Raw genomic sequence first — 13,475 nt, forward strand, 5'->3', positions numbered from 1 at the left:
AAAACGTATTTTCCATCGACAAATGCCTTGATTGCGTCTCTCTGTTCCTCTTTCAAAATTAATGCGCTGTCGATGTCTTCTAAAACAGACTCGATGGCAGAATCACAACATCCCAGATCTCCAGCGGTAGCCATGTTTGTTCAAAACGAATTCAACTTAAGCGCTCTTTTGTGACGTGGGTGATTACGTTACTGTTGATCATCTGTCCATCATCGTATAAAGCCCGCCCTGGCAATTTCATTGGTTCGCCCAGATTCTGGTTTTCTGTAGTTGGTCCCCAATACGAGACCCTCCAGACCCAATTTCCCGAACAAATTTCTTTTGGGCGGGGAGAAGTTGGGCTGGCAGCCAGGCTAGGAAGAACTACCTTCACAGCGATAAATTGACGGCAATTTCGTCTCAAACACTGAAATTAACATAGGCCTACATTGGGAAGTCTTCTTGCTTTATATGTAGCTCTGCTTAAAATCAAATCACCAAGCTCTGTTCTAAAGTAGGCTAAATAAAGACCCTTGCTACTGTAGTGGCTCCACTTCTTTCCCAGAAATTGTGGTTTTAGCTTTCACTTTCACTCTGTCGTTCTCCTTGCAGCCGAGCATTCAGCAAGGACGAGATTCGCCTGTCCTTTGGAATAATCTACAAATTTCCTAAACGTGTTTTATTTATTTATCAGATTAAATTTGAAAAAAGATTTGAACAGATAGTTTTTCGGTTAATAGTGTGTAGTGGGAATTGCCGCACTGTTTATCGCGCTCAAGTAAGATTATTTTGACACCCAAGAATAGACCTGCACATTAGAATATTTAAAACTCAAGAAAGTAAAAGAAAACTTCGCTAAATATTGCATTGCTGATAGCTGTAGCATTTTATACTTTGCAATTTTCATTTTTAGATATGAAGGCGCATGGATTGGTTGCTTTCTATGCGACTTTGACAACCGCTGCAGGTGAGTAATCCATGAGGTAGGCTATTGGCTACCTGTTCTAGCAGGGCTCCTGCCTAGTGTATTGAAAATTAAAAGACTCAGTTATAGTCGGGGTCTAAGCATACGTCTATTAGTGTAGAGTTGTGCACGGAAAGTCTCTCTTACAGGTCGCATAGAGCTATGATTAAAACGATATATCCACTGTCACAACAGGTGTGTCAAGAGAGGCTTGTTGGTGGAAGGGCCTACCACATGGAGACGTCAATGAGGAAACGTTTTCTAATTATAATATTTATAAAACCCTGACAAAGAGCTGTTAGTAAATTCATTACTTATGTCCCTTTTTGTTCTGTCAGCAATCACGCTTTTGGTCCCCAAAGATGGAATCTCAGCTAGGCTGGGTCATGATGCCAGTCTACCTTGCTGGGTCACCCCAGCCACAAATGCAGAGAACATGGAAGTACGATGGTACCAGACCTTTGACAACCCAGTCCTACTTTACAAAGACAAGAAGATCCAGATATCCCCAGTCCAAGCAGAGTATGTGGGTCGGACATCCTTTGGACACCGAACCCCAAGATCAGAGGGGCTAAGGGAGGGGGATTTGACCCTGAAGCTGACTAATGTAACTCTAAATGATGAAGGAGAGTATACATGCTATGCTAGCCAAAGTGCAGGCTATGACAATGGGAAAGTTCATCTCACTGTAACCGGTGAGTTCAAATGTATTTACAGTCTGCCGTCTTCCCTTTGGCTTTGACTACCCCTAGTCTTTACACACTATCTCTCTCTTTCTCTCTCTTTCTCTCTCTCTCTCTCTCTCTCTCTCTCTCTCTCTCTCTCTCTCTCTCTCTCTCTCTCTCTCTCTCTCTCTCTCTCGCTCTCTCTCTCTCTCTATCTCTCTCTGTATGTCAGTAATTGGGACTCCCCCTCTCCTCTCTGTGGTGCGGACAACATCTGGCTCTGTCAATGTGAGCTGTGAGTCTCGCGGTTGGCATCCCCAGCCCAGGCTGCAGTGGTCGGATGGGCAGCAGTCTCTGGCCCCTCAGAGCCTGAGCTACAGCAGGGATGACCAAGGTCTGGTGGGGGTCCACAGCTGGCTCGTCTCCAGCTCACCATGGGTCTCCTGCTCTCTGAGTCTGTCTCCAGAGGAGGAGCGGGAGGGGAGAATGGACCTGAAAAGCATACCAGGTATATAGGATAAACTCATGGTATTGATACTAACATTTAGTGTGTTTACATGAGTACTGGAATCAAGTACTGGAGTTAAAAAAACATGTTCACCTTAGCTAAAGATGTCCCATCTGGAGGCTGGAAGACTGCATTCATCATTCTCCTAGTTTTGTCGATACTCACTGCCATAGGAGTACTGGTGTACATCAAAAACAAAGGTGAAATGCTTTACTTTTTACCGATGTTTATTTGTACAATGTTTTATATTTCAACAAGTATCAGATATCCTTTTATTAGCGGTGATGATCAGGATATTATTATACTTTTTTCTCTGATTTTAATAATGGCTAATTACGTGAGTTTTCTTTAGCAAGTTAAATGCAAGCCACATGATCAGATTTCTAACATTCACAAAACAGTATCTTTTTCAGTTAGTTACATAGTTGTCCACCTTATGTGCAAATCAAATATGATTCTATTTTGTCATCTCATTGTAGATACGATTAAACGTATCATAAGAGGGACAGATGTGAACGAGGTGGACAAACATGCAGGTAATCATATCATAATGTTTTTATTAATTTCATTTGACACTGATCATGTTTAGATCTTGCTAATGTAATCTATGCACCAGTTAGTGACAACGTTTTTATCGTTTTTAGATAGACAAACCATTTTAACTACAGGTAAGCCATCTCTCTGTCTCTTTCATGAAGATCAGCCCACATTTGCTGAATCATAACATTTTCCACCTTTCACTCTCAAGTTCCAACAAATCTAACGAAGTACGTATTCCTACAGTCACTGTAGACAATGGACACATTACAAACTGTGCAGGTCTGGATGATATGAAAAAACATGGAGGTAATCGTTTTAAAATATTGACATTTCAATTCATCTGAAGCTGATTACGACTTGATTTTGCTAAAGATAATATTTGTGTTTGTATTCAACAGTGAACATCACATTAGATAGGAGCACAGCGACTCCTCATCTGACAGTTTCTAAGGATGGTAAAAGAGTGAGGGACAGTAAAGATGTAGTGTGTAGTGAGGAGGAGTGGTTCAGTCAACACACCTTTATACTGGGAGAACCAGGCTTCTCTTCTGGGTGTGCTTACTGGGAAGTAGGGTTGGGAGCCAAAAATGTGGACCTCAAAGAATCTTGGTGGGTTGGACTGGCAAGTGAGACCGTCAAGCAGCAAGGTCATGATGTACCATTCACCCCATCAGCTGGCTTTTGGTTCCTGTCTTCAGAGAAAGGGAAAGGGCTTAAAGTTCATGCAGAGACCAGCACTATATGTTTTGTCACACAGAGACCTGAAATCCTAGGGGTGTATTTGGACTATGACAAAGGAGAGGTCTCCTTTTACGATGTCAAAGATCAGAAACATATTGGCACTTTAGCTACTAAGTTTACAGAGAAGGTGTTTCCACTTTTCAACCCAGGTAGAGATGAGAAAGCCCCTTTAAGGATAATAGATGTTCCACCTGAAACCAAATGTAAAACTGAGCAAGACGTACAGCTTGTAACTGAAGCTTCCCCCCTTTTAAAACCAACACCATTGGAAATGGATCAAACCTGTACAGGTGATCTTGTCAGTGAAGAGTGTAGAGATGAGAAAGATCCATTAAAGATAATGGTCATACCTAAAGATCCCAAGGCTGGGCCGGAGACTGAGAATAGTCCTGATGGAATACACTCAAAAGAGTTAGATGTTCCACCTAAAACCAAGTCTGAAACTGGAGTTTTTCCACATTTCAACCTAGGTAAAGGTGACATTGCCCCATTAATTATAACAGACATACCTACAGGCCCTAAGGCTGGAAAGGACACTGACAATAGTCCTGATGGAATACCCTCAAAACAGTTATCTGTTCCACCTGAGACCAAATCTGAAACTGAGAACGTTTTTTCACTTTTCAACCCAGGTAAAGGTGACATTGCCCCATTAACGATAACAGACATATCTACAGGCGCCAAGGCTGGACAGGAAACTGAGTATAGTCCTGATGAAATACACTCAAAACAGTTAGATGTTCCACCTGAAACCAAATGTAAAACTGAGCAAGACGTAGGGCTTGACACTGAGGTTTCCCCCCTTTTAAAACTAATGCCATCTGAAATGGATCAAAACTGTGCAGGTGATCTTGTCAGTGAAGAGTGTAGAGATGAGAAAGCTCCATTAAAGATAATGGTCATACCTAAAGATCCCAAGGCTCGGCCGGAGACTGAGAATAGTCCTGATGGAATACACTCAAAAGAGTTAGATGTTCCACCTAAAACCAAATCTGAAACAGACGTTTTTCCACTTTTCAACCTAGGTAAAGGTGACATTGCCCCATTAATGATAACAGACATACCTACAGGCCCCAAGGCTGGAAAGGACACTGACAATAGTCCTGATGGAATACCCTCAAAACAGTTATCTGTTCCACCTGAAACCAAATCTGAAACTGAGAACGTTTTTTCACTTTTCAACCCAGGTAAAGGTGACATTGCCCCATTAACGATAACAGACATATCTACAGGCGCCAAGGCTGGACAGGAGACTGAGTATAGTCCTGATGGAATACACTCAAAAGAGTTAGATGTTCCACCTGAAACCAAATGTAAAACTGAGCAAGACGTACAGCTTGTAACTGAAGCTTCCCCCCTTTTAAAACCAACGCCATCTGAAATGGTTTCTGATTCTGATTCTGATTTGTAAAAACTGTACAGGTGATCTTGTCATCTAAGTATCTGAGACAATGACAGGCAGTGTTTAGCTATACACACAGGCAGTGTCCATTGGGACGTCATGTTTGGATGATCCTTCTAAAAGCCAGAATATGTCTGAGAAACATGTCTAATCAATTACCAGGATGACACTAAATAGACACCAACAAGAGCCAAGGTCCTATTAAACAGTTCTTCTGTACCTGTATTAGCTCAATTCTCATCCAAACAACATACAATTATTCAAACTGCTTGGTGAAATGTATGTTAGTACAGTGTTGTGTTTTTTTAAAGCTACAGTACATTTGTTTGTATTTGTATATTTTTTATTGTAGATGCTTGTGCACAAACGGTGTGGTCAGGAGAGGAAGAGGAGTGTGAAAGTAGAGTGGGGCGAGTTTCTGGCCTTTGCAGTAGATGTGGGTTGTACAGTATGTTTCATAATAACAACTGAATATCTCTACTTCTGCGGGCAACACAGACAATGCATGCTGAAGTAGTCTGTCCCCTGCTCAGTTAACAAGAATTAAAGATAATGATTCGGTTTGAAATGCACTGAATATAATAAACAATGTTTGATCTATACCTTGCTAAATTAAGCTCATTAGAACATAACCCTTGGTTAAGTCCAGGAGAGAAATATGCCTCTCTATTAATTATGTTTCTTGTATCATTGATAAACTGTCATTATGCTGTCTTCTTAAGCCTGCATAGCCATAAGTTAGTTTTTTGTAAGGTGCAACTAGGAAAGGCCTGTGACACTAGTGTAGGTCAGAGGTCACAATATTAAGTGCATAAGGCCATGCAACTTTATACGAGGAAAATAGGAGGAGCATCAAGAGCCCTGTATCTAAAGATCTAAACAAAAGCCATCTAGCATGCAGTGTCTTTTTTCTTTGCTTTCGAAGGCTATGCTAATCGTCTTGTATCCTCCCATATTGTGACACCATTAACTCCCTTGATTTCCTATATTCTTTGTCCAGCCTTCTGTGATACACTCCAGTTGAGTATCAGAAACTTGCACCTTACATATGTGTAATAAATACGTTGATTTGTCTTGAACTTGTACTTAGCTATTCACTTCATTCACAGCAATTGAGCACAATCTAATACGTCTTCAATGCCATCTCAACCAGTAGCCATGCTAGGATGTTTTTTGAGGTGTGGGTTCGTTACTGTTTATTCATTTCAAATGATAAAAAAAGAAACCTAGCAGTATACAGAGTAACTGTCAGTTTAAACCAGTGTTCCACACTCCACATAAACATATATAACCTGACTCATTCAACCATGAAATCCCTAATTAATAAGGAAAAAGTTGATTAGCAAAGAGTAATATTGTTATGGAATCTGCTACTTTGACTTGGAAAAAAAACATCTTTCAGTATAAACTGCAACATCGTTAATGTTGATTCAAGCTTGATTGTTTTGCTATTTACCTGTAAGTCAAATTCAATGGTTCTTTTACTAAATATTTCCCAGGGAACATTTATTTTGGTACAATCTTTTGTTTTTTTGATTAAGCTACAGTTGTTTGGGGATGTACAACCATTTAACTTTCCTGTTTAAGAAAACCCTTCAAAATGTTGTACACTTTAATAAGTACTATTTACAATATGTACACCAATAGCACAATATCAACTTTATAACCACTATTTTGTTTAAAATGTCAAAGCTGATTAGTAAGTATGTACAATGTAAATGATAAGACCATATGTTGTTTGTAAAAGAATAATAATAAAAAAGAAACAAGTTCAAGTATGCGTGCCTAATTTCATACTAGTTTGACTACAACCATGGTACAGAGGTATGTGTGTGAATGAGTTCACAGGGAGTCATCAATCAATACACCTGAATACAGTCAGCCATGACGGTGAAGGTTAGGGTAACACGCCAGTCAATTATCGATATCCAACACAGAAACTGTACAGTTCAAAAGGTGTGTCACTAAATGACACCCGGGCTAACACTACAGGGATGTTTAGGGTCTCCTTCTATCTTTGTACACACAGCCACGTAAAACACTGACATTTGGTCTTCATCTTTAAGGTCGACGCTCATCTTCACTCCAGCACTCACCTTCTCCTCTTCCCGATCGCTTAAGAAAGTTTAGATTGATTCTAAACATGGGACAAAGTGGCCTAACACAAAGCACCAGGGTTTTCCAAAGCCTACAAACACTTCAACTGAATTTCCCTCCACTACATAACTGCACGATACTGCATTTGTGTCTGATAAATTAACGGAATAAGTCCTTTCAGAGAAAGTCCACACGCGACATCTCCCCCAAGGTCCAGCACTGGGTCTGATCTGGATACTGTAGATGTGGGTCTTTCATGTCATTGATTCCTGACCCTTTCCCATTCCAGTTCCCATTCCAATTCACCCCCCCCCCCCCCCCCCCCCAGTCTCTCTGCCTGGCTCTCTATCAGGCAGCGCCCCCCTGTCCAGCACTCTCCCTCCTGCCCTGCTTCTTCAGCAGCTGAATGCGGTTGTGGCAGTAGAACTTGATGGCTCTCCAGTCCCGCTGGTTGCTGACCAGCAGGGGGCAGAGCTGCAGGCAGCGCTCGCAGTCGGCCTTGGCCGGGACGCGCAGCTCCACGATGTTCCTGTTCAGGTGCGTCTCCACGGCCACGCGCTCCGCCTCCGACCAGGGCCGCTTCAGCACGCCGCGCTTCCCTGAGAGCACACGGCACAGCGGACATGTGGATGGGTGACACAAACCTAACCATTTCTGAAGCAAATGACGCATATGGACGTACCACCCTGATTGACAGGATGAATGCCACTTTGACTGCATGAATATCAACATTCTTTCAGGTTATTATAATATGGTTTCATGCTCTACACCGTAGTCAAACAACAGGCAAAATGATTATATTGATGTATTCCCCTGGATACTTAACCAAAATGTCTGAGGTGCAGAAGATGTGCAGACCGTACCTGACTTGGGCTGGACGCTCCTCCTCTTGTGGGCTCCTGGTAGTGAAGGGTTAACAGACGAGGGAGGGGGGCCTCTCCTCTTCCGGGGGGGGCGTCCCGGCCCCTTCTTCTTCACCACCTCCGCCTTCTCCTTCACCTCTTTCTCGGCTTCCCCCTCGGACTCGTCCGAGAAGGAGTCGGCAGAGTTGCCGGACATCACTGGAAGACAGTGTCGAAAGAGAGATGAGAAGAGGAAAGAGAGAGCACATCCAAAAGAACATGACATAAAACACACATTATCATAGGCATAATCCTCCATTTGAATCCGTTCCACAGTCACAAACCTCTGAAACAAACTCAACCGTCTAGACTAGAACGAGACCATATCACCGTCTAGACTAGCGCAAGACCATATTACTTTTACCATATAAGCATTGCACTCCTAGCTCCCATAAGTGAACGTTGTGACGCTAAGCGCTCCCTCACCGTCCAGCTCCAGACATATGTGCTGCAGGCTCATCCCTCTGAACAGCACGCCCTCCCTCTCCCCGTACAGCACCACCCTGCCCACGCGCCCCATCAGCGCCGGGTCGCGGCCAATCGTGGCGCAGGTCTGCGTCACGTGGTACTCGGCCTGCAGGAAGTCCTCCAGGCGCTTGGCGGCGGCGCCCCCCGGAGGGCCCTGGCCCTCTCCCTCCTCCAGGAGCAGCAGCTGGGTGAGGATGGCCACCTGGCGCCGCGCCCGCGTCTGGGTCAGCGCCGTGGGGTTCTTGGCGCCGCTGGCCCGCGCCATGTTGCGCAGCATGTCGGTGCCCCGCAGGGGCGTGGCGGGGGAGTGGTAGGGCCGGGAGAAGATGTAGGGGCTGTGGGGGTCCACGCCCACGTTGGGACTGGTGTGGAGGAGGAGGTCCAGGCAGGGCTCGCAGTGCGGGGGGAGGATGAGGGGCTGGATGCGGCCGCGCTTGCCCAGGACTCCGGCGCGCGGGAGGTGGCAGAGCACCTGGCGCTCGAAGGGGGAGAGGTGCACCTCCAGGCCTGTGGGGGGGCCGCCGGAGGAGTTGGCCTGGCCGGAGCCGGAGGTCTGGGGGGTGGCGCGCTTGCGGTAGTCCTGGATGGTGAGCTTGGCTACCTCGCACTCGCGGTGGCGGTTGTAGAGGATGAGGAGCGCCAGGCTGGAGTGGCAGAGGAGGCGCCAGGCCTCGGCCGAGCTTGAGGAGCGGGTCAGGGACAGGAAGGAGGAGTGCTGCTGCCGGCGGAGGTAGAGAACCAGGCAGGAGAGGGAGGAGAGGAGTGGGGGCATGTGCTGTCTGTGGGAGCTGGGGGAGAAAAGACAGGCAGGCAGGTTAGGCCTCCAAATCATCGTGGACACCTCACACATTGAGTCTACTCAACCCCAAAAAAGGTTACAAGACAGTTCTGGTAAAACGTTAAGAAAATATAAATTGTACTTGTACATGTTGCAGTAGAGCTTTGTTACCAGTGTTTCCCACAGATTCGAAAGCAATTTGCGGCATTGTGACTGTGTGTGTGTATGTGAGAGACGCGTGAGCGACAGAGACGGAGGGAGAGCAGGGAAAGGAAATGCAGCTGAACGAATACGCTGCGTGTTTTAGATCGCATAAAAAAAAAATATATATAACGAAACGCAATATGTGGCGGCCGGTGTCGATTCTGTGGCGCACTGCCACAAATCAGTCTATGTGTGGGAAACACTGGTTACAATATTCGATCTGTATTGGTCAAACCATATTTCCCCGTACCTTGCCATCTCTCCATTCTTGTCCTCGGGACTCCCCTCGACCTCCTCCCCCTCTCCTCCGCTCAGCTCCAGCTCCTCCTCGTCCGCTTCCACTTCAGGGTCAGGGGTCGGAGGAGGAGCCATCTCTTCCTTCTCCTCCTCTTTCTGCTGTGGCGGCGGCGGCGGCTGCTCCTCCTTCTCCTTCTTCATCCTGCGGCCCCTCCTGGGCGGGGGTGGGGGGGAAGGGCTCTTTACCCTTGGCGTCGCCGCCGCAGCGGTGGCGGAGGAGGAGGAGGCTCGCTTGGGCGCCGGCGGGCCGGTGCCTTTCTTGGAGGCGGCGGCCGGAGCGGCGGAAGGCGGGGACAGCGACAGCGAGAAGGAGACGGCGCCGGCGCGAGTGGCCGGCGAGTCCCTCTCCCTCTCCCGGGAGAAGAGGGGGGGAGGGGCGGGGGGCGGGGCGGTGGAGGAGGAAGGCTGGGGCGCGGCGAAGGAGTGGCCGTGGTTGGCGGCGGGGGCGGCGGCGGAGGAGGAGGAGGGGTGCGGATGAGCCGGGGCGGAGGCGTGCGTGTGGAGGTGCGCCAGCTCCATGGCCGCCCGGACCTCCGGCTGGTTGGCGTGGTGCTTCTCCAGGTGGCGGGCCAGGGAGCGGTAGTGGCGGCCGCAGTAGGGGCAGTGCTGCCGCCGGCTCACCGTGGCGGCGCTGGAGCTGCCGATGTTGATGTTGATGTTGTTGTTGATGTTGGTGGTGGGCGGGGCCAGGGCGGCGGGGGCGACAGCGGGGGGTTGGGGCCGGGAGGCGGCAACGGGGGGGGCGGCGGGGGCCGGGCGGGTGAAGGACGAGCAGGGGCGCCCGGGGCCTCTGGGGTTCGCCGGGCTCTTCTTCTTGGCGGGGACGGCGGTGGCCAGCTTGCGTTTCTTGCGGCGGCGGAGGTGCATGCGCCCCCTCATCTCCTCCAGCTCCTCCTCTTCGTCGTCGTCGTCGTCGTCATCCTCCTCCTCCTCCTCGTCCTCCTCGCGGTCGGAGTCGCTGGGCTCCGAGTGGGTGAGCGGAGAGGAGGAGGGAGAGAGGGACCAGGAGGGGGTGAGGTAGTCGGAGACCGAGAGGGAGAGCGGATGTGGGCCCGCCTCTTCCTCCTGTGAAGACGCGGGCGGAAGAAAAAGAACACGCGTCACAAACGTCCTCGTCAACAACAACAGAAAGACAAAAGCAATCTTAAGGGGGTTGATCGTCACCATGGCGTTCTCGCCCCAGTCCGTCAGGCTGTAGTCCACCGTGATCTCCTCCCCCTTGGCAATGTCGCGGATCGCTATGACGACCAGGCGCACCTGGCTCCCACAGTGCACCTCGCGGATCCTGCAGTTGGGCGGAGGATGGAAGAGCACGGAGCCGCGCACCCCGCTGGCCCCCTCCTCCCCCAGCTCCGACACACTGGACCAGACACACATCACCATCAGAGCCGTTATATTCAACATCCAAGCCTCTAGCAAAGACCAATGACCACAAAACGGACCTAAATCCGTGTCACAAATATGTTACGATCGTTCCTAGAGAGAGGGTGAGAGTGAGGGTGAGAGAAAGAGAATGAGAGAGAGAGAATGAGAGAGAATGAGAGACAGAGAGAATGAGAGAGAGAGAGAATGAGAGAGAGAGAGAGAGACAGAGAGAGACAGAGAGAGAGACAGAGAGACCCCTGGACCACTCGCACTCTGACAGTGATGCTTTCAGCATAATTGTGATCATAGTTCCGGGTGCTTTAACACGTCTGCTACTAAACACGTCCTTTATTTTGGAGTGCAAGACCCAAGGGTCTTGGGGGGGTGGGGGGGGGGGGGGTGGGGGGTCGTTCCTCTCTCTCACCAGATCTGGGAGGGGTCTGCGAGGTAGTAGGGGCTGCCTGGCGGAGGCAGCCTGTCCTCAGCTCCTTCTGGGTACTGTCCATCACCTACGAGAGATCACACACACACATCAGGGTATGGTCACACATTCCACACTGTGTACACATTATTAAAATGCGACATGCTACAGTAGACAGAATGATGGAGGACTGGACTGTTTGGAACAGTCAAGTTTGAATTGCAGTCAGGAGTGGGAATGGTTGGCAAAGGGTTGTTATACTGCGTAGGGCCCGATGGAGGATGATAAGAGACTCATATCATTGTGTGTGTTTCCAGTACCGGGGCTGTAGCTGTGTTCCGACAGACTCTCCTCCTCCTCATCCTCTGTCACATAAGCCCGGTCACACACCTTCACTGGCGTCCCCTTCCGTTTTCTCCCACACACCCGCCTGCACAGCCACACCAGGGGGGTTGTTTAATGAAAGAAAACATTTAGAGCACCGCAGATCTAAACAGGAAAAGGTCAAATTCGTATTCACTTTTTAGGAGGAAGATGCCTAAGGCTCGTTTTCCCCACTGTATTGAATACATGACGCTAAATGATGTTTTAACTGCACGGCTTTAGCAAATGTGTTCATTTATCTCAACTACACATATGGAGATAATATGTCAGACACATTCATGCAATTAATACCTACAATCGGGGACTGTGTACCTAGTTAAATAGGCCACAGTGGTGGCTATATACATGACTGTTTTATTTATATACATGTTCCTTTTCCAAATATTCAAGACTTAAGGTTACATTTTGTTGATCGCACCCTTACTGTACCCACTACTGTATTAGCATCTCATCGTGAACCCTGCTGTATTGGTCTAGTCCGTACATCCCTCATCCACTATAGTTTTCAGATACTGTAGCTCTTGTCACAATGGCCACAGTGTGCATTTTCTTCAGCATTAATAGCATTGTTAAATAGCAGTGAAAATATCAAACACCACATCTGGATAAAGGCCAAATAGACTTTCACTGACAAAACCCTATGGAATCACTAAACATTGATAACCAGCTAGCCAACTTCTCTAGATAGCCCTGGCTAACCTGATCAATGACTTACTGCAACTACCTACTGTAGCAGTTAGCCAGCTAGCAATGCGAAGATGGCTAGCTAGCTAGCTAATTAAATAACAGACAGCGCACTTACAACTGGCTTCCTTCCAAAACAAAGATCCCAAGCCTAATACTTATTAACGGTCACTGGAGAGGGACAGCTGATCTTAGCTGGCAAATTCCTAACTGAGAGGTCCTAAAGGAAAAAAAATCACTTTTCCATTTTCTAACGTTAAATTCGCACACGCGGATTGAAGCCTGGTAACTAAACAAACGTGCACCACGCTCATCAGTGCGTACAGTGTTAGTTGTTTTTTGATACACCGGTAAATAATAAATAGACAACTGTAGGCCGTTGGGTGATGTATTTCTTACCCCCGGGGCGGCGGCGGTTTGCTCCCATCGCCGTCGCTGTCGAGGGTCGGTGGCTCCCGGTAGTCAAAAGGCGACCGTACGTTCTCCGCCATTAGGACAGCTTCCCTACCTCTATCTCCGGTATAGAACTCAACGCGCATGTGCATTTATGCTGGATTTTAGTTTATGATAAAATGGGGTATATTGCTATTTATAAAGAACGCGATTGATATGGCCCACCAGAAGGCAGAAAAGCATTTGGCACAAACATCTGAAAATGCTAAATTGGAGTCCATGGATGGATAAAGCTACCTTCTTTTTATCCAAAAATGATAATGAAGCACTTGTGTGGAGACACCTCAGTTTAATCAGCAGTGAAAATCCAAATAATTTATAGGTGATACTGATTGATATTCACTGTACAGCAAATAAAATCAGAGAACAATCAAAGTAAAAAACAACTATTGCATCCATACAATATCAGTATATCAAGTTAGTGTTTCAACTATAAACGATGCACAGCTGATGCACACGATGTAACAAACACATTCAGTTTGCTACGGTGCGATATTAGATAAAATGTAACAGTCGACATGTTAAAACTATGTAGCAGCATTTCAAGTATCTAGTAGATCACAGTGTGCACATAACATTAATTATAACAACAAGCGGTAGGTGGATTTATCAGTCTTTGGATT

The 13,475-nt window shown here is 47.2% G+C and overlaps 2 protein-coding genes across 2 annotated transcripts; one reads left to right on the forward strand and one right to left on the reverse strand.

Annotated features, from left to right (window-relative positions):
* Positions 1 to 339: 339 nt before the first annotated feature.
* On the forward strand, positions 340 to 4,808 carry LOC124486923 (butyrophilin subfamily 1 member A1-like). Its single transcript, XM_047048801.1, has 9 exons — positions 340 to 757; positions 893 to 946; positions 1,282 to 1,638; positions 1,841 to 2,116; positions 2,215 to 2,316; positions 2,596 to 2,652; positions 2,761 to 2,784; positions 2,900 to 2,962; positions 3,055 to 4,808. The coding sequence occupies exons 2-9, from the start codon at positions 895 to 897 to the stop codon at positions 4,806 to 4,808; spliced, it is 2,685 nt and encodes an 894-aa protein (XP_046904757.1). The 5' UTR covers positions 340 to 757; positions 893 to 894.
* On the reverse strand, positions 3,471 to 12,890 carry LOC124486924. Its single transcript, XM_047048802.1, has 11 exons — positions 12,799 to 12,890; positions 11,652 to 11,761; positions 11,335 to 11,419; positions 10,710 to 10,905; positions 10,077 to 10,391; positions 9,732 to 9,896; positions 9,499 to 9,641; positions 8,225 to 9,054; positions 7,760 to 7,957; positions 4,699 to 7,495; positions 3,471 to 3,588 (listed from the first exon to the last, which is right to left on the reverse strand). The coding sequence occupies exons 1-10, from the start codon at positions 12,888 to 12,890 to the stop codon at positions 7,245 to 7,247; spliced, it is 2,385 nt and encodes a 794-aa protein (XP_046904758.1). The 3' UTR covers positions 3,471 to 3,588; positions 4,699 to 7,244.
* Between the last annotated feature and the right edge of the window lie 585 nt (positions 12,891 to 13,475).

This window comes from Hypomesus transpacificus, chromosome 25 (assembly GCF_021917145.1).
Source record: "Hypomesus transpacificus isolate Combined female chromosome 25, fHypTra1, whole genome shotgun sequence".
Lineage (NCBI taxonomy): Eukaryota > Metazoa > Chordata > Actinopteri > Osmeriformes > Osmeridae > Hypomesus > Hypomesus transpacificus.

Bases quoted from the DNA above. Each gene is read 5' to 3' on its own strand.
- LOC124486923 (XM_047048801.1), top strand. From the start codon at position 895: ATGAAGGCGCATGGATTGGTTGCTTTCTATGCGACTTTGACAACCGCT. The intron at 2,317-2,595 runs GTGAAATGCTTT...ATCTCATTGTAG, and splicing joins GGTGTACATCAAAAACAAAG to ATACGATTAAACGTATCATA. The intron at 2,963-3,054 runs GTAATCGTTTTA...TGTATTCAACAG, and splicing joins TGATATGAAAAAACATGGAG to TGAACATCACATTAGATAGG.
- LOC124486924 (XM_047048802.1), bottom strand. From the start codon at position 12,890: ATGGCGGAGAACGTACGGTCGCCTTTTGACTACCGGGAGCCACCGACC. The intron at 11,762-12,798 runs GTAAGAAATACA...GTGGCTGTGCAG, and splicing joins AAACCGCCGCCGCCCCGGGG to GCGGGTGTGTGGGAGAAAAC. The intron at 7,958-8,224 runs GTGAGGGAGCGC...ACTGTCTTCCAG, and splicing joins CATATGTCTGGAGCTGGACG to TGATGTCCGGCAACTCTGCC.